The following is a 21,479-nucleotide window of genomic DNA, read 5'->3' on the forward strand; positions in this document are numbered from 1 at the left end:
ATTGCAGAGGTCTTGAAAAAGAAGGGTCAACACTGCATATATTGACTCTTTGCATCAACTTCATGTAATTGTCAATAAAAGCCTTCGACACTTATGAAATGCTTGTAATTATACTTCAGTATTCCATAGTAACATCTGACAAAAATATCTAAAGACACTGAAGCAGCAAACTTTGTGAAAATTAATATTTGTGTCATTCTCAAAACTTTTGGCCACGACTGTACATACGCAGTAAGCATAACTTAACTTTTAAAGTAATACTGACTATGCTCCAATTTGAGGGAAATTGAACTTATTTGAATTGGGTTCCATTTTATTATTCATCATCCAGTGAAGAGAGTACAGTGAACCCACAGCACTGACGTCAGAAGACATTGCGCTTAGCGTTCCCCAGAAATGACCTCCTCACTCCTACACATTCTTTCATGTCATTATGTGTGCTTTCATGTTGTGAATAATTTGCAGCTGAGAGTGTGTTTACAGTGTGTGGTGTTAAATGGGCATCTTTGTAAAATCGCTCTGGATTAGAATGTCTGCTAAATGACTCAAATGTCAAATGTACATAGACAGTGCACGTACCACCACCATGAGTGTAGGAATCCAGGGGGCTCCCCCAGTGTAATGTTCTTCTCCCATCGGATCTAGAAGAGAGGAGGAAGATAGTGGAGAGACAGAGAGTGATACAAAGAGGGAGCGAGAGTTAAGACTCCACTGCATGTGCAACCATAATGCATAAAACACCACATCTCACTCCACTTCCACCTCAGACAGACACGCAGAAAGAATGGAGTGCAGAGAGTGGTTCTGACTCTAAAAACATCTTAGGAGCAGCTCCTCACGCTTCAAACACCTACTCCCCATATCTGGTCACTGAGATAAGATCAACACAGAGATTGCTAGCTACCACACTCAGCCCTATTATCACTGTCTGTGGCCACTGTGTAAGCTTCAGTATATTGCAGGTACTGTGGGTAGCCTCCCTTGTGTAGCAAGGTTTCTCCGCCTCTCATCTTATAAGTAGGACCCAGGGTTCTTGCCTTTGTGACTTGACCAGGAAAAGTTTATGTAACTAGGGCCAGGACCTTTTCTTGGTCAGGGTCACATGATCGGGGAACAACTCATACAAGTGAGCCTTAAAACGTGGCATGTAATAGAGGCTACCTGCAATGCACTGTAGTTCTAAGGCATATGTCTTGTGATCTACACTATATTGTAGGTGGATAATCTCCTATAAACCCCACAGCTGGTGGATGAGACTGAGCTATGTGTGGGCCAGTAGAGGCTGTTTTAGGAGGTGTTCTGCTGTGCAGGGGAGCGGGCTGTGGGGACTGACTGTGTTCCCGGGGGACAGGGCCGTGTGCAGGGGGAGGATGGGAGGTTAATTGAGAGGCAGAGGCAGTAGGAGAGTCCAGGCGATAGCTCTCATTAGGTGCACTGAGCAGGTGTGTTTTTCTTCAGCGTACCTGTGGGGACTGAATTTCCTTATCTGCTCAGGGAGGGTGGGGGGAGAAGAGGGTTGGAATGGGACGGGATGAACATGCTTTGGACAGGTCCTGAGACTGACAGGCCTATATTAATGTAGTAATTGAATTGGAGTGACGTGGCTGACTGTAAAACTATTGACATCTATTTGATGAAAAGAGACAATATAGTTGGAAGTATCGTTACCAGTATAAGTTGTAAAAGCATTTTATTTTTAATATTGTGTACTTACTCATAGCCTATGAAGGACAAGCAGAGTACCAGAAAATAATGGTTTGAAAACATCCCTGATCAGCATCTCTGCATTATACTTTGTATGAGATTTCATACATTCAAGACACAACTACAGTATAAGAAAATTACCTTGACCCTGGCCTCTGCATGCATGTCTCATGGACATGGACTTTGTGAGGAGCGGTGTCATCCTCCCATTGCCTGTGACCTATAACTTAACCCCTATCCAGCAGCACACCATTAACACTCCATCTCAGGGAGGAGATTCACCCAGGAGGGTTCTGCTATCAGAACCTCACTTCAGCCCTGCTACATAAAGTGGAACTGACAGCATTGTAGCAACATTAAAATCTGTTCATATGCACTCCCAGGAAGATTTTTTTTTTTTTTTTTACATTTTCTGACAGGCGTGTTTGGGAATTACGTATACTAATGCATTTGTGAAAATTCTATAGCAATATAGTGTGGGAAAGTGGCTGTGCGCTTGGACAATTAATAGACACTGCAGTAAACAAAACCTAATAAAAACATTTTCTCGTCCAGAATCTGCGCAGAGGTACATTAGGCCTACACGCAAACAAGCCATTTGCCACAAGGCCCTGCCATCATTCACTTTGAACTGGACTGTGTGTTTACAGGCAGTTGCAACAGCGTGACTTTAGATCATTAGAACGCATTCATAAAATACACTTGAATGGATTTCTGCAAATATGTAGCTAAATACCACAGGAGTCACCTAAAACCCTCAAACTTTTACAGATGCACAATGGAGAGCATCCTGTCAGGCTGTATCACTGCAACTGCACCACCTGCAACCGCAGGGCTCTCCAGAGGGTCTGCCCAACGCATCACCAGGGGCAAGCTACCTGCCCTCCAGGACACCTACAGCACCCGATGTCACAGGAAGGCCAAAAAGACCACCAAGGACAACAACCACCCAAGCCACTGCCTGTTCACCCCGCTATCATCAAGAAGGCGAAGTCAGTACAGGTGCATCAAAGCAGGGACCGAGAGACTGAAAAACAGTTTATATCTCAAGGCCATCAGACTGTTAAATAGCCATCACTAGCACATTAGAGGCTGCTGCCTATATACATATACTTGAAATCACTGGCCACTTTAATAACTGAACACTAGTCACTTCAATAATGTGTACATATTTTGTATTACTCAACTCATATGTACATACTGTATCTTAGTCTATGCCATTCTGACATTGCTCATCCATATATTCTTAATTCCATTCCTTTACTTAGACTTGTGTGTATATGTTGGGAAATTGTTATATATTACGTGTTAGATATTACTGCACTGTTGGAGCTAGAAACACACGCATTTTGCTACACCCGCAATGACATCTGCTAAACACGTGTATGTGACCAATAAAATTGGATTTGATTTGAGTCCTCTTACACTTGGGAACTTTACAGTCCTATTGATCAAACAACAATGAAAAGGTTTGGCTATATTTCTCTATATGCACATCAACAAGATCAACATCTAATGCTAGCCAGAGCAAGAGGAGCTAAAATCTAACAAAGGAACATTAGATAAACCCTCTCAAACTTTTTCAGCTATACTGAACAAAAATATAAAACGCAACATGCAACAATTTCAAAGATTTTACTAAGCTACAGTTAAGGAAATCAGTCAATTGAAATACATTCATTATGCCCTAATTTATGGATTTCACATGACTGGGCAGGGGCGCACTGGGGAGCCAGGCCCAGCCAATCAAAATGAGTTGTTCCCCACAAAAGGACCTTATTACAGACAGATCAGCTGTCCCGGTTGCTGGTCTCAGACGATCCCGCAGGTGAAGAAGCCGGATGTGGAATTCCTGGGCTGGCGTGGTTACAAGTGGTCTGCGGTTGTGAGGCCGGTTGGACATACTGTCAAATTCTCTAATATGATGTTGGAGGTGGCTTATGGTAGAGAAATTAAGATTAAATGGTCTGGCAACAGCTCTGGTGGACAATTGCATGCTCACACAACAATTGAGACATCTGTGGCATTGTGTTGTGTGACCAACCTGCATATTTTAAAGGTGGCCCATTATTGTCCCCAGCACAAGGTGCACCTGTGCAATGATCATGCTGTTTAATCAGCTTCTTGATATTCCATACCTGTCAGGTGTATGGATTATCTTGGCAAAGGAGAAATGCTCACTAACAGGGATGTAAATAAATGTGACCCGTTTCAGGAAACTAGGCAGATGTCGCAAGTCACGCCATTTTACTTTTTTTAATGCATTTTTGGGCAGAAATGCCTTCTGGAACATGTGAACTTTCATGTGCCTTAATAACAAACTTGTATGACATCTGTAAATAAGAATAAAATTGATAAATTAAGAGCCTTGTTGGTTAAACCAAAGAAAAAGAGCAACCTTCCCACTAGCCATGATTGGCTGAGATAATGAGTGGGCTTGACATACCGAGTTCGGGGTTCGGATTGGTCTGCCATATAGAAAGCTTCTGTCTATTTGAGCTGGTCAGTCTGTGTTGGTAATCCTGTCGAACGCAGCTTTTTTAAATGTATCGTGTAGTGGAGCTGCATAAGTGTTATTCTCCACTTTCTGGAGGATCGAGTTTTGAAATCAGTGGAATTAGAGTATGATAGTTAAAGAGATGGAGAAAACACCGGTCTCTGGATTACATCTTCAAACAAAGGGCAACCGTGACATGGCATCTGTTACAGGGAGACGTGTCCATCATGCATGACGATGTATACCGGTAAGATAGTCTAGCTAGATACATTTTCAGATATTACACGTTTCAAATTTTGACAGAAAGTAGTTTCATTTCAAGCTAAAGTGTACTGTTAGCTAGCTAACGTTAGCTGGCTGGCTCCCTAGCTAACGTTATGTGTATGACATTATTCGTATTCCAGAACCGTTTGCTTTGCTAGAGCCTAATGTTAGCTAGCTGACATTGAACCTGATTGGTTAGCTCCCAGCAGATTCATGCAGGGTAGTAACGACATGATTTGGCACTATGTTCATTGTTGTTTAACTAGCTAACATTACGTGTGTGATCTTACACGTTGTTTACCTAGCTACATGTCTTAAGCTAAAGGGTACAACACCCGTTGAATATGGCCGGTGTCAGTAAACGTCGTCAAAAAAGAGTAATGAAATTGTTGCCAGCAGAGCTGGTTAGGCTGTTCATGTTATCCAGAGTTAAACAAATCATCGGCCAGAGCGCCAAGTGTGCGCTTTAAACGCTCCAAGAGCGAAACGAGATGTGTGGGTCTAAAGCTTAAGAGGGTGTAAACTATGCTGAATGGGTGTAGACAACAAAGAAGAGCTCTTCACTAGATACTAAAACATTCAGTCAAAGGCCATTTTCTCAAAAGTAAGTTTACTAGTTTATCAACTTTCAAAAAGTCTCAACTTTTATCCAATGTAAAAAACACAATTTCAAAATTTGCTACACAAGACCAAATCAAGGTTGTGAGTTATTAATAAACATGTAAACAAAATAAGAGAAAAAAGCTTTTTGTGTGAGTACGGAAAATTCCCTGTTTTTTAGCTCATGAAACATGGGACCAAAAGTTTTTGCGCTTATATTTTTGTTCAGTATAGTTAACCATCGAAATTGCACCGATAAACAATGGGGAATAGCCTGCTCATCCTTCTGTAACTTGCCTGCCAATGCATGCGTTGTCCCAACCAAGCACCAAAACTAACTGGCTAAAGTTGGCTAGCTTTCTAGTTAGCTACTTCCAGATACAAATGAGAATACCTCACTGACCATTTTACTCGCGCTAGCAGAGCTGGTTAGGCTGCTTACATGTTCTATAGAGCAATCGTGACTATTAACTATTACTTTTTTTTGCCTAAGTTTTACTGACACCGGTCATATTATCCATTTTAGAATAAGGCTGTAATGAAGGGCCTCCCGGGTTGCGCAGCCGTCTAAGGCACTCCATCGCAGTGTCTGAGGCATCACTACAGCCCCGGGTTTGATCCCAGGCTGTGTCACAGCCGGCCGTGACCAGGAGACCCATGAGGCAGCGCACAATTGGCCCAGCATCGTCCGGGTTGGGAAGGGTATGGCCGGCTGGGATATCCTTGTCCTAGCGACTCCTTGTGGCGGGCCGGGCGACAGCAAGCTGACCTCGGTTGCCAGCTGGATGATGTTTCCTCCGACACACTGGTGCGGCTGGCATCCGTGTGTCAGTGCGGCTTGGCAGGGTCATGTTTCGGGGGACGTTTGGCTCTCGACCTTCGCCTCTCCCGAGTCCGTAGGGGAGATGAAGTGATGGGACAAGACTGTAACTACCAATTGGATATCACAAAATCGTGGAGAAATGATGAGTAAAAATAATAATAAGTCTAACTTAACCAAATGTGGAAAAAGTCAAGGGGACCGAATACTTTCTGAATTCATATTTAGTTACGTAACAGACTTATATTAACATTTATTAAATTGTTTTTTCCCCCTCATCAATCTACACAAAATACCCCATAATAATAAAAGAAAAACAGGTATTTTCATGACTCTCCAGAGATGTTCGATTGGGTTTAAGTCCGGGCTCTGGCTGGGCCACTCAAGGACATTCAGAGACTTGTCCCGAAGCCACTCTTGCATTGTCTTGGCTGTGTGCCTAAGGACATTGTTCTGTTGGAAGGTGAACCATCGCCCCATCAGGTCCTGAGCGCTGGGGAGCAGGTTTTCATCAAGGAACTCTGTACTTTGCACTGTTCATCTTAACCCTCGACCCTGACTAGTCTCTCAGTTCCGGCACTTGAAAAACATCCCCACAGCATGATGCTGCCACCACCATGCTTCAACGTAGGGATTGTGCCAGGTTTCCTCCAGACGTGAAGCTTGGCATTCAGGCCAAAGAGTTCAATATTGGTTTCATTAGACCAGAGAATCTTGTTTCTCATGGTCTGAGAGTCCTTTAGGTACCTTTTGGCAAACTCCAAGCGGGCTGTCATATGCCTTTTACTGAGGAGTGGCTTCCGTCTGGCCACTCTACCATAAAGGTCTGATTGGTGGAGTGCTGCAGAGATGGTTACCTTTCTGGCAGGTTCTCCCATCTCCACAGAGGAACTCTGGAGCTTTGTAAGAGTGACCATCGGGTTCTTGGTCACCTCCCTGACCAAGGCCCTTCTCACCCGATTGCTCAGTTTGGCCGTAGGAAAAGTCTGTAGGAAAAGTCTTGGTGGTTCCAAACTTCTTCCATTTAAGAATGATGAAGGTCATTGTGATCTTGGGAACCTTCAATGCTGCAGACATATTTTTGATTTGAGACAGACAGACAGACAGACAGACAGACAGACAGACAGACAGACAGACAGACAGACAGACAGACAGACAGACAGACAGACAGACAGACAGACAGACAGACAGACAGACAGACAGACAGACAGACAGACAGAAGTTTACATACACCTTAGCCAAATACATTTAAACTCAGTTTTTCACAATTCCTGACATTTAATCCTAGTAAAAATGCCCTGTCTTAGGTCAGTTAGGATCACCACTTTATTTTAAGAATGTGAAATGTCAGAATGATAGTAGAATGATGTATTTCAGCTTTTATTTATTTCATCACATTCCCAGTGGGTCAGAAGTTTACATACACTCAATTAGTATTTGGTAGCATCGCCTTTAAATTGTTTAACTTGGGTCAAATGTTTCAGGTAACCTTCCACAAACTTCCCACAATAAGTTGGGTGAATTATGGCCCATTCCTCCTAACAGAGCTGGTGTAACCGAGTCAGGTTTGTAGGCCTCCTTGCTCGCACACACTTTTTCAGTTCTGCTCATAAATCTTCTATAGGACTGAGGTCAGGGCTTTGTGATGGCCACTCCAATACCTTGACTTTGTTGTCCTTAAGCCATTTTGCCACAACTTTGGAAGTATGCTTGGGGTCATTGTCCATTTGGAAGACCGATCTGCGACCAAGCTTTAACTTCCTTACTGATGTCTTGAGATGTTGCTTCAATATATCCATATAATTTCCCTGCCTCATGATGCCATCTATTTTGTGAAGTGCACGAGTCCCTCCTGCAGCAAAGCACCTCCACAAAATGATGCTGCCACCCCCGTGCTTCACGGTTGGGATGGTGTTCTTCGGCTTGCAAGCCACCCCCTTTTTCTTCCAAACATAACGATGGTCATTCTGGCCAAACAGTTCTATTTTTGTTTCATGAGACCAGAGGACATTTCTCCAAAAAGTACAATCTTTGTCCCCATGTGCAGTTGCAAACCGTAGTCTGGCTTTTTTATGGCGGTTTTGGAGAAGTGGCTTCTTCCTTGCTGAGTGGCCTTTCAGGTTATGTCAATATAGGACTCATTTTACTGTGGATATCGATACTTTTGTACCTGTTTCCTCCAGCATCTTCACAGGGTCCTTTGCTGTTGTTCTGGGATTGATTTGCACTTTTCGCACCAAAGTATGTTCATCTCTAGGAGACAGAATGCGTGTCCTTCCTGAGCGGTATGACGGCTGCGTGGTCCCATGGTGTTTATACTTGCGTACTATTGTTTATACAGATGAGCGTGGTACCTATTTGGAAATTGCTCCAAAGGATGAACCAGACTTGAGGTCTACAATCTTTTTTCTGAGGTCTTGGCTGATTTCTTTTCATTTTCCCATGATGTCAAGCAAAGAGGCACTGAGTTTTAAGGTAGGCCTTGAAATACATCCACAGGTACACCTCCAATTGACTCAAATGATGTCAATTAGCCTATCAGAAGCTTCTAAAACCATGACATCATTTTCAGGAATATTCCAAACTGTTTAAAAGGCATGGTCAACTTAGTGTATGTGAACTTCTGACCCACTGTAATTGTGACACAGTGAATTATAAGTGAAATAGTCTTTAAAGAATTGTTGGAAAAATAAAGTGTGTCATGCACAAAGTAGATGTCCTAACTGACTTGCCAAAACTATAGTTTGTTAACAAGAAATTTGTGGAGTGATTGAAAAATTAGTTTAATGACTCAAATGTAAGTGTATGTAAACTTCCTAATTCAACTGTACATACATACAAGATTGGAATGCTACTGTGAAAATGATGATAATGCCCTTTTAGTATGAGCTGTTTGTAAAGACCGCCTAAAATCTCAGCCCGTTTTGGTTTGATGGAGTTTTCCCTGTGTCGTGACGTGACTATCGTTAATGTAAGGACTGCTATTCATCAAATAATTACCTACTACGTTTAATTATTACTCAATTAAATTAATCATGTAACAATTAACACATTAGGAATTTGGGGAACCACAGGAAAAGTTTGTTTAAAGAGTTACCATTTCCCGAATTAAATCAAGAATATAGATATCATATCAGTCATCAAATAATAATCAGTCTCATTCTGAACGTCATAGACTTCGTAAATCTACACAAACCCGGGTCTCACTAATCATTCCATACAAATTGATTTGATTATTTATTTACTAACAAGCTAAATGATAAGATAATGTATACACACGGTTAGAGGTTATTGATTAGAACTTAATACAATGACAACAGGCCCCTTGCGGACCAACACAATATGACACGTGTTACACCAGATGGAGATTGAGTGTGTGTGTGTGTGTGTGTGTGTGTGTGTGTGTGTGTGTGTGTGTGTGTGTGTGTGTGTGTGTGTGTGTGTGTGTGTGTGTGTGTGTGTGTGTGTGTGTGTGTGTGTGTGTGTGAGGCAACACTGGGATACATTTGGAAACTATAATTATAGTAGCCCTAATACCTTGCCCCGAACTTCCGCTCTTATGGGTAAGAAGTGTAATGCATGTACATGTATATAAGTGTTGAAGGTCTTCGTTGGGTATCTCTGTTGGGCCCAGGCCTTCGGGGGCCGCTTAGTAAGAAAGGTTCGATGGAGGCCTTGTTCTTTGGGTGGCCGTCTCATTCATTCTCGGGTGTAAGTCTCTGATTGTCCACAGGATGTCACAATGTCCTTTCTCTTAGTTGTCTGTTTCCTTGTACTCGTTCTGGAAGAGTGGTCTTCTGAGGACGGCTAATAGCCGTGTAGATCTCAGGGTGGGGATGAAAGCAGTGTAGACAAACGATGACTTGAAGAGAATAACCGGATGGTCCTGCTTAAATTCACCTTCTTAGATACAGTACTTAGAACAGCAACTCAACTGTAGCATTGATTGTTAAGAGGTTCCTTTGTCTTCAACCTCGTGTAGCGTTTTCGGGGTCGCAACTAATCGTAGACCTCGACGGCAGCTCGTGGTCATCCTAGTCTGATATGTTAACTCTTTTCTCAAATTCTTTATACTCTCGGGTAAAAAGGGGGCTTTCCGTCTTGCTGACACGCTCTCTGGGTTCCCTGGGGCGTAGCTAGTTACAAAGCAAGGTATCAGAATTTACTATGATCTCGTTTAGAGAACTAAAATCACAATTTTACCATCACAAAAATATTCTCTTTATCCTGGATATTTTCCACACAACGTAAAGTATGTAAACATGATATACACCGTATGAAAACTCTTAGTAAATGTTTCGTTATAACGTCTTCATTTAACTTTTAATGACATCACAAAATAGACATTAATCTTCCACATTCTTGAAAAAATATATATATATATTTAACTAGGCAAGTTAAGAACTAATTCATATTTACAATGACAGCTTACCCCATGTCACGAATATCACCGAAGGTGGCTCCCCTTCCTGTTCGGGTGGCGCTCGTCGGTCGTCGTCGCCGGTCTACTAGAGCCACCGATCCCTTTTTCCTTTTCGTTTGTTTTTGTCTAATTGGTTTCACCTGTTCCTTGTTGGGTTTTTGGGGTGGGTACTATTTAAGTTCGTTTAGCCCGCTTGTGTTTGTGCGGGCTTGTGGTGCGGGCTTGTGGTGCGGCGCCTGACTCCACACCCCATCATTCTCCTGTCGTCACAGAAGCCCGCACCAAGATATATGGAGTCAGCATGAGCAGCGACCACCCCTCTCCCCACGATGGAGGAGAGAGTCCTTCATCACACGTCCATCCTCCATCGCATCGGATCAGCGATGGATCAAATGATGGAGAGGATGGACCGTTGGGAGAGGAGTGGTCTCCCTACTACCCCACCTACCCTCCCACCAGCAACTCTACCATCTCCTCCAGCGGAATCCGGTGCCAGCGCTCTGCGTATTACGCCTCCGAGGGAGTACGATGGAGCGGCAGCAGGGTGCCAGGGATTCCTGCTACAACTAGAGCTCTACCTGGCCACCGTTCGGCCGGCTCCCTCGGACGAGGAGAGCATGAGTGTCCTCGTCTCTTGCCCTAGAGTGGGCCAATGCCGTCTGGAACGAGCCCGACCCAGCGAGGGGCCACTACCCGGAGTTCACCCGCCGTTTCCGGGCCGTGTTCGATCACCCTCCGGAGGGCCGAGCGGCGGGTGAGAGGTTGTTCCATCTCCGGCAGGGGACGAGGAGCGCGCAGGACTTCGCGCTGGAATTCCGGACTTTGGCCGCTGGAGCGGGGTGGAACGCCAGGGCCCTGATAGACCATTACAGGTGTAGCCTGAGAGAGGACGTCCGCAGGGAGCTGGCTTGTCGGGTCACTACGCTCAGCCTGGATGAGCTAATAGACATGTCGATCCGGCTAGACCATCTGCTAGCTGCTCGCGGACGTTCTGAAAGGGTCCTGTCAGTTCCACCTCCTGGCCCTCCCGCTCCCATCCCGATGGAGCTAGGGGGGGCTGCATCTAGGGAGACCGGAGGAGGAGGCTCCTCCTGTACCAGTTGTGGCCGGAGAGGGCACACTTCCGGTCGGTGCTGGAGGAGTCTATCTGGGAGTCGAGAGGGCAGGCAGAACACTCCTCGGTCACCCCAGGTGAGTCAGCACCACACTCTCCCAGGGCTTCCTGTTGGTCACATGTTTTTATTAGTTTTTTTCTTAAATGTTTTCCTCTCTCCAGCATAAGGTGCTAGTCGATTCAGGCACAGCGGGGAACTTTATAGATCGTGGACTCGCCCAGAGGTTGAGGATTCCGTTAGTTAAGGTAGACCCCCCCCCTTCCCCGTGCACTCCTTAGATAGTCGACCGTTAGGGTCAGGGCTGGTCAGAGAGGCCACGATTCCTCTGGAGATGATTACGCAGGGGAATCATAAGGAGCGGATTAGTCTGTTCCTTATCAATTCACCTGCGTTTCCGGTGGTGCTGGGGATTCCCTGGCTGGCTATTCACAATCCTAAGATTTCGTGGAGACAGGGAGCTCTCCAGGGGTGGTCTGATGAGTGTTCAGGCAGGTGTGTAGGAGTTTCCATCAGTGCGACAACGGTGGAGAGTCCAAACCAGGTTTCCACCGTGCGCATTCCCGCTGAGTATGCCGATTTGGCTATCGCCTTCAGTAAGAAGAAGGCAACCCAATTAACACCGCATCGACAGGGGGATTGCGTGATAAACCTCCAGGTAAACGCTGCACTACCCAGGAGTCACGTGTATCCTTTGTCCCAGGAGGAGACGTTGGCTATGGAGACATATGTCACGGAAGCCCTGGGACAGGGGTACATTCGGCCCTCCATGTCACCCGTCTCCTCAAGTTTCTTTTTCGTGAAGAAAAAGGAGGGTGGTTTGCGTCCGTGTATTGATTATCGAGGTCTCAATTCCATCACTGTGGGTTTTAGTTACCCGCTACGGCGGTGGAATAATTTCACGGAGCGGGGTTCTTCACGAAAATGGACCTCAGGAGCGCGTATAATCTGGTGCGTATTCGGGTGGGAGATGAGTGGAAACCGCGTTTAGTACCACATCTGGCCATTATGAGTACCTCGTCATGCCGTACGGGTTAAAGAATGCTCCAGCCATCTTTCAATCCTTCGTCGACGAGATTCTCAGAGACCTGCACGGACAGGGTGTGGTGGTGTATATTGACGATATCTTGATCTACTCCGCTACACGCGCCGCACATGTGTCTCTGGTGCGCAAGGTTCTTGGGTGACTGCTGGAGCATGACCTGTATGTGAAGGCGGAGAAATGTGAGTTTTCCAAATGAGCCGTTTCCTTCCTGGGTTATCGCATTTCCACCTCGGGGTGGTAATGGAGGGTGACCGCGTCAAGGCCGTGCGTAATTGGCCGACTCCGACCACGGTAAAAGAGGTGCAGCGGTTCTTAGGGTTTGCCAATTACTACCGGAGGTTTATCCGGGGTTTTGGCCAGGTAGCAGCTCCTATTACCTCACTGCTGAAGGGGGGGGCGGTGCGTTTGCAGTGGTCAGCAGAGGCGGACGGAGCTTTCCGTCGTTTGAAGGCGCTGTTCACCGACGCGCCAGTGTTGGCGCATCCGGACCCTTCTTTGGCGTTCATAGTAGAGGTGGACGCATCCGAGGCTGGGGTTGGAGCCGTGCTCTCACAGCACTCGGGTACGCCACCGAAGCTCCACCCCTGTGCTTTTTTTCTCGAAGAAGCTCGGGCCAGCGGAGCGGAATTATGATGTCCCATCTCTCGGTGGATTTTCTCACTGATCTTCCCCTGTCTCAGGGGAACACGACGATCCTGGTCGTTGTGGATCGGTTCTCGAAGTCCTGCCGTCTTATCCCGTTGCCCAGTCTCCCTACGGCCTTACAGACTGCGGAGGCGCTGTTCACCCATGTCTTCCGGCACTACGGGGTGCCCGATGACATCGTTTCTGATCGGGGTCCCCAGTTTACGTCCCGAGTGTGGAGGGAGTTTATGGAGCGTCTGGGGGTCTCGGTCAGCCTGACCTCGGGGTATCATCCGGAGAGTAATTGGCAGGTGGAGAGAGTGAACCAGGAAGTGGGTAGGTTTCTGCGGTCGTATTGCCAGGACCGGCCAGGGGAGTGGGCAAGATACATCCCCTGGGCTGAAATGGCCCAGAATTCACTAAGCCACTCCTCTACCAACATGTCACCGTTTGAGTGTGTGTTGGGGTACCAGCCGGTTCTGGCACCATGGCATCAGAGCCAGACCGAGGCCCCTGCGGTGGAGGAGTGGGTGCAGCGCTCTAAGGAGACCTGGAGAGCCGTCCAGGAGTCATTGCATCAGGCGAGTGGACGGCAGAAGAGGAGTGCTGACCGTCACCGCAGTGAGCCCCCCGTGTTTGCACCGGGGGACAGGGTCTGGCTCTCGACCCGAAACCTGCCCCTCCGCCTGCCCTGCCAGAAGCTGGGTCCGCAGTGTGTGGGGCCATTTAAAGTCCTGAGGAGAATAAACGAGGTGTGTTATCAATTGTTACTTCCTTCGTATTATCGTATTAACCCCTCGTTTCATGTGTCTCTCCTCAGGCCGGTGGTAGCTGGTCCCATGCAGGAAGGTGAGGTGCCGGAGGTCCCTCCGCCCCCTCTGGACATCGAGGGGTCCCCGGCGTACACGATACGGGCCATTCTGGACTCGAGACACCGGGTGAGGGGCCTGCAGTACCTCGTGGACTGGGAGGGGTACGGGCCGAAGGAGAGGTGCTGGGTCCCGGTGGGGGATATATTGGATCCAGCTATGCTAAATGAGTTCCATCTCCTCCATCCGGATCGCCCTGCGCCTCGCCCCCCCGGGTCGTCCCCGAGGCCGGTGTCGGCGCGCTGCACTGAGATCCCTCATTACCAAAATTTCGGAGGATGAAATATTGTCCCTGTGTCCATTGTTTGATGTTGTAGTTTTGGGTTGGTTAACACTTCATGAGGCAAGCAGACATTCCGATCACCCAAACTAGGCCCCAAAGGACTCATCTGCTGCCTAATGGTTTACGATCGACGTGAGGTGTCATAAAACCCCCACATCCATCCCTCTCCCCCTCTACGGGAGAGAGAGAACTCTGTAGAGCTGATCCACTGTAACCTAATCTCTTGGATCCTCACAGGAGAGTCATGACACCTGGCTGATGACATCACCAGGCCGTAAATTACACCAAAGAAAAATGCAACATGTAAAGTGTTGGTCCCATGTTTTATGAGATTAAATAAAATATCCCAGAAATGTTCCATAAGCACATTTGTTTACATCCCTGTTAGTAAGCGTTTCTCCTTTGCCAAGATAATCCAGTCACCTGACAGGTGTGGCATATCAAGAAGCTGACTAAACAGCATGATCATTACACAGATGCACCTTGTGCTAGTGACAATAAAAGGCCACTAAAATGTGCAGTTGTGTCACAACACAATGCCACAGATGTCTCAAGTTTTGAGGGAGCGTGAAATTGGCATGCTGACCACCAGAGCTGTTGCCAGATAATTAAATGTTAATTTCTCTACCATAAGCCGCCTTCAACGTCGTTTTCAAGAATTTGGCAGTGCGTCCAAATGGCCTCACAACCGCAGACCACATGTAACCACACCAGCCCAGGACCTCCACATCTGGCTTCTTTACCTGTGGGATCCTCCGAGACCAGCCACCCACACAGTTGATGAAACTGTGGGTTTGCGCAACCGAAGAATTTCTGCACAAACCGTCAGAAACCATCTCGGGGAAGCTCATCTGCGTGCTCGTCATCCTCACCAGGATCTTGACCTGACTGCAGTTCAGCATTGTAACTGAGTTCAGTGGGCAAATGCTCACCTTCGATGGCCACTGGCACACTGGAGAAGTGTGCTCTTCACGGATGAATCCCAGTTTTAACTGTACCGGGCAGATAGCAGACAGCGTGTATGGCGTCATGTGGGCGAGTGGTTTGCAGATGTCAACGTTGTGAACAGAGTGCCCCATGGTGGCGGTGGGGTTATAGTATGGACCGGCATTAGCTACAGACAACAAACAGAATAGCATTTTATCAATGGCAATTTAAATGCACAGAGATACCGTGGTGAGATCCTGAGGCCCATTGTCATGCCATTCATCTGCCGCCATCAACCCCCTTGTCATTGTAAATAAGAATTTCTTCTCAACTGACTTGCCTCGTTAAATCAAGTTAAATAAATAAAAGGAAAAATGTTTCAGCATGATAATGCACGGCCCCATGTCGCAAGGATCTGTACACAATTCCTGGAAGCTGTAAATGTCCCAGTTCTTCCGTGGCCTGCATACTCAAACATGTCACCCATTGAGCATGTTAGGGATGCTCTGGATTGACATGTACGACAGCGTGTTCCAGTTCCTGCCACTATCCAGCAACTTCACACAGCCATTGAAGAGGAGCGGGACAACATTCCACAGGCCACAATCAACAGCCTGATCAACTCTATGCGAAGGACATTTCTCACGCTGCATGAGGCAAATGGTGCCCACACCACATACTGACTGGTTTTCTGATACACGACCCTACTTTTTTTTAAGGTATCTGTGACCAACAGATGCCTAGCTGTATTCCCAGTCATGTGAAATCAATATATTAGGGCCTAATGAATTTATTTCAATTGACTGATTTCCTTATACAAACTGTAACTCAGTAAAGGGTTCCAAAACTTCTGCCAACAACAGCTAGTTCCCCCCCCCCCCCCGCTCAAACCACTCTCAGACAGTCCTAGAAAAATTCTTGCTTGAGAAATTGCTCTTTGCTAAGAAGCTATTTTTGTTTATTTTTAACAATTTGAATTGAAAACAATCAATGTCCGGTACTTAAGTGTTACCCAGAAATGATTTGATATTGAGATTAAAAAAAGGCTGCATTGGACCTTTAATCTCTCTGAGCTTGTCCCAGATCTGTAACTAATATTTTAATCCACTTCTGTGTCTTGTTGGCACTTAGTCAAACCCTGCTGCTGTACTGAAAGGTTTAAGGCACAATGCATTGATTTCTCAGCATTGTGATTGACTAGACTACTGTATGACGTTCTGTTGTGTTAACCTGTCCAGGTTGTGGCTTGATTTAGCCTTGCAAACACACATAACACCTGAACAGCTACCTTGATATCCACCCTTTTATAATATGATCATTAACCTGAGAGTGACAGATTATTTCAGTCCCATTGAAGGCTGCTCTCTTATAACAGGTCAGTTATGTTTTTATAATACTTCCACATATACGGAATTTATGATTAATTGTGAAAGATAACGAGCAACAATTAAGCTTAAAGGGTAGGAACCTTGAGTTTTACTCACCAATGTAATAAAACAGTGTGGTCAAAGACTTTTAGTAAGTAACTTAGTTGAAGTCACGATCTGGTTACCTATAAGTCTGGACATCTGGAATCTATCCATTTAAGATTTCCCTGACTCTCCCTCTGCCCGGCGAAGTGCCCGCCTCCCCCTTGCTTTGGTAGCCAACTCAGCATGCACGCTTTTAAAAGTTTTACAATCGGATGGGCACCAGCAATCAATATCTCTTTGCTTTCAATCTGCAGTTATGTTTTGGTTGTGTTGTGTTAGTTGTGTTCTAGCTCATCTCCAGTAGTTGGGCTCTAGCTTGCTGACCATAACTGTGGTAGTTGACTAGGCTACTATCTAGTTGGCTAAATAGTTAATGTTAGCTGGCTGCTGGCTAAGATGGCTATATGCAGTTAATATTCTTTCATAACTGGTTAGATGGCATTATGTAGTTCCAAAACTTTGGTTTACTTTAATGTATCTGTAAGCTAAGGGTTGATAGCAACTGGCTAACTCATGCACTGCTAATGTAACGTTGGCAGGCTGGTAAGGCTAATGTTAGCAGGCTAGTTGGCTAGCAACCTTGCAGGTTGATTTGTAAAAATACATTTATTACACATTTGCTTGTAAGTTGGTTGAAAATGTAATTGAAATTAGTAGTCATCAGCGCAAACAATTTGAAGTTATACATTTAAAAGTTATTTCTGTTGGAGTTTACATTATAGAGTATAGGCTGGCTTGCCGGGTCCTACATATCACACCATACCCCAGAAAAACCCTTTTCCGAAAAGACTTTCAGATCGGTTTTATGTTATAACTCGAAAAATAGAAAAAGTGAGGTGTAACTTTGCATTGGGACTTTTGATGTGTATAATAATGTAAATCCATATGTTACATGTTGTTACGTTTATGCTACCTACACTGTAAAGCTCGAGGGGAAATAAATAAATATAGCATACTGTGTATAATGTTGTGCCATTGATTCCACGTCTTGAGAGTATCTCAAAGAAAATGAGGCCGTTTTAGAAAACCGTCGTCTAACGTTCCTCCTCCTGTGTGGTTGACAAAGGGAAACCCAACTGAGGCAAACAATGTTGTGTCTGTATCTTCTAAATATTTCATGTAGGCCTGGGCCATGCTCCATACATGTACCTCAAAGCATGTTTGAACACAATGACACACAGGTACAGTCATGAACAGTGGTGGAACATCAATGCTGTATGTAATAACATGATAACAGCTGAACAGATTATAATACAGCGAGGAGAAATGTGGAAATGTGAGCTGGGTGAATCACACCACTGAAATAGTTCTGTGCTTGAACACAGGCCAGAGAGTGTTTTATATTAAATAAATTAGAAACATCACAACCTTTCATTGCACATGAAAGGGATCACCTTAGCAGGTCCGGGGGTTAAGAACACTATTATTAACTATTATTAAGTGTACCCATTCACCCATCAAACTACACTTATTTAATCTGACTAACACATGGGAGTGTTTAAATTGCCTGACGACTCAAACTGAATTATTCCACTGCTCTATGATGGCTACATACTTCTGTCGAAGACTGCCATCATTGAAGTTGTTTGTGGTGATCTCAAAATTAGGGGTGTTGTACAAAACAAAGTCATCAGCAATTGGATAATTTCTAACCAATCAGAGTATCAAAGCCAATGACACATTTTCTAAAACGCTGCTTTACCTACGTGTGTTCTGGCTCAAACAATCGGTTTCTGGGACCAATCAGAACAGTTAGAACATGTTTGCGTTCTAGAAATCGTCAAGGAAGTACTCCGATCCAGACTCGTTGCAGAGTAAAACTAATATCTGTGGGCTTGGCGTTTTGCAGGAACAAGTAGTTTGGGCAGCCAGGCAAGTGTTTAAGAACAGTTATGAACCAAATGAGCAGAGGCATCAACACCACTCTAGAGGTGTCGAGCTCTCACTGCTGGCTAAATGAATGGTAAAGAATATAGGAGCTAAATAGACTAGTATGAGCATCCAGGGTATCACTGATTAAGGATACTGGAGTTGAATTAAACCTCTTAAGGATCTCAACAGATCGTTGTCCCAACCACGGGACAGTTGAGCTAACGTAGGCTAATGTGATTAGCATGAGGTTGTAAGTAACAAGAACATTTCCCAGGACATAGACATTTCTGATATTGTCAGAAAGCTTACATTCTTGTTAATCTAACTGCACTGTCCAATTTACAGTAGCTATTACAGTGAAAGAATACCATGCTATTGTTTGAGAGAGTGCACAGTTATGAACTTAAAAAGTTATTAATAAACCAATTAGGCACATTTTGGCAGTCTTGATACAAACATTTCAACAGAAAAGCAATGGTTCATGGGATCAGTCTAAAACTTTGCACATACACTGCTGCGATCTATTGACCAAAATCTAAATTGCACATGGGCTGGAATAATACATTATGGCCTTTCTCTTGCATTTCAAATATGATGGTACAAAAAAGAAAACTGTAATTTTTTTCTTTGTATTATCTTTTACCAGATCTAATGTGTTATATTTTCCTACATTAATTTCACATTTCCACAAACTCCAAAGTGTTTCCTTTCAAATGGTATCAAGAATATGCATATCCTTGCTTCCGGTTCTGAGCTACAGGCAATTAGATTTGGGTGTGTCATTTAAGGCGAAAATTTAAAAAAGGGGCAGATCCTTAAGAGGTTTTAACCTAACTGCTAAAAGTTTCAGAGGCACATAGAGAGGTATAAGCAGGGACATGAATTTGTCCTGACCAAGTAACCTGGGAAGGAAAAACTCATGGCCCTACTTATGGCTTCCTGCACAAGATAAGGGGTCAGGAATTCTCCTGGCCCTAGGGAAAAGGAACAGCGGCCACATAATAGAAATATAACGTTTGTCTTTAACATGAAAAATACAGTCCACAGTGATTTGTGTGCCAGGAAAGTTCTTCCACAGCTATAACGGTACAATATTAAGTGAGCTGCTTAAGACGTGGAGGTGTTATAGAGGGGAAGGCCTGAATACTAGGCCATTATGAGGAAGGATGTCCATTATGGAAGATGATGCAACACATTAGAAGGGCTTTACCTCACTGACATTTCAGGGGCTATCAGACTAATAGGGGAAGTGCGTGGCCTAGGTGTTGTTATGGAAAGCAAATAGAATAGCTGCCATTTTGTATTGTCCTTATAGAAATCTTAAGACTAATACTGCTGTTATTCATCAGCTTAGTCTTGGCCCATTACATTTAAATCATTGTATCCAACATTTTGGGATCCAATTACTTGGTGTTACAAAGCAGAGATTACAAAACTGTTCCTTGACCCCAGGGCTACCGCTAAATGTAGATTCCATCCCTCGCTATACAATGGAGAAATATCCCATTCATCCATTCACCTCAAAGTTATTCTAAAGCTGTTTCTTACCTCTGACAGGAAGGTCTGTGCTGATTTCTGTGCACCGACGTGCAGTAAATACTCATACACATATAAAGCTAACCTGTAAAACAAAGAAAAAAGGGTCAGCATTGAGGCTCCATCTCACACCTCCTCCATTCCTCCTTCCCCTCCTCCTCACTCTGGAGAATCTCTCACCCGCCCTCCCTCCTGGGGTAGCAGGCAGCCTAACCCACTGGTGCTCAGGTGAAAAATGTGGCTATACTGGATCTCTCCTTACAGGCCAGTGTAATTAAGCAGGAGGAGGAAGGCTTTGTCACAATCAAAAACACAATCGTATTTGAGTTCAGACCTGTAGTATGTACACCAGGGATCATCAACAAGATTCAGTCACAGCCAATTTTTTTCTTGAGCGGATGGTCGGGGGGCCGGAACATAATTACAAATAATTTATAGACTGCAAATTGACCACAAGAAGCCCAAACAGATACTGTATACGTTTCTTTTTCTTTTTTTGTACTTTTACCCCTTTTTCGTGATATCCAATTGGTAGTTACAGTCTTGTCCCATCGCTGCAACTCCCGGACGGACTCGGGAGAGGCGAAAGTCGAGAGCCATGCGTCCTCCGAAACACGACCCTGCCAAGCCGCACTGATTCTTGACACACTGTTCGCTTAACCCGGAAGCCAGCCGCACCAATGTGTTGGAGGGAACACCATCCAGCTGGCAACCGAAGTCAGCTTGCAGGTGCCCCAGGCCCACCATAAGGAGCCGCTAGAGCACGATAATAGAAGGAAATCCCGGCCGGTCCAAACCCTCCCCTAAACTGGACGATGCTGGGCCAATTGTGCGCCACCTCATGGGTCTCCCGGTCAGGGCCGTCTGTGAAAGCCTATGATCAAACCCGGGTCTGTAATGATGCCTTAAGCACTGCGATGCAGTACCTTAGACCGCTGTGCCACTCGGGAGGCCATGATACTGTATAATATTTGACTGAAACATCATTTCAAACCTTGCTTACATTTGTATATGATCAAGTGTCTCTCTATTATGTGTGGAAATACTTGGGGAACAGATTTCCCAAATTAAAATCCATTAGAGCTGATTTCTTGGTATTTTTACAGTTTATGTCCAAAAATGAAAATTCAACCTAAAACAAAAACATTTTGCTCAGAAAACTTGTGTGCCCAAATAAAACCACCTGCAGGCCAAATTCAGCCCGCATGCCGCCAGTTAGGGAACCCTGATGCACACAGTATTGACATGTACAGTAAGAACCAGAGACTGTTTCACTATGAGGATAGGCAGAAAAACATTGCTGACTCTAAGGAGCAGCCATTGGGAACCTCTAGAATAATTTTTTAAAAACCTTTGTGGCATGATGCCACAACTCTGTGGTTTAAGGAGCTCCTCCTTTAACATGAAGGCTGATGAAAACAAGAGGCAAGC

General features: G+C 45.0%; 1 protein-coding gene across 2 annotated transcripts in view; it reads right to left on the reverse strand.

The window, feature by feature from the left end:
• The window catches only part of LOC120052445 (single-stranded DNA-binding protein 3-like), a 143,007-nt gene that overhangs the window by 95,203 nt on the left and 26,325 nt on the right, over positions 1-21,479 (reverse strand). For both annotated transcript variants that reach the window (XM_038999353.1, XM_038999354.1), the window contains exons 2-3: positions 20,061-20,133; positions 580-641 (exon numbers count right to left, since the gene is read on the reverse strand). In XM_038999353.1, coding sequence (XP_038855281.1) covers positions 580-641; positions 20,061-20,133 — 135 coding nt within the window. The remainder of the gene's footprint in view (positions 1-579; positions 642-20,060; positions 20,134-21,479) is intronic.

The sequence above is a fragment of the Salvelinus namaycush genome, chromosome 8 (genome assembly GCF_016432855.1).
Source record: "Salvelinus namaycush isolate Seneca chromosome 8, SaNama_1.0, whole genome shotgun sequence".
In the NCBI taxonomy this organism is placed as follows: domain Eukaryota; kingdom Metazoa; phylum Chordata; class Actinopteri; order Salmoniformes; family Salmonidae; genus Salvelinus; species Salvelinus namaycush.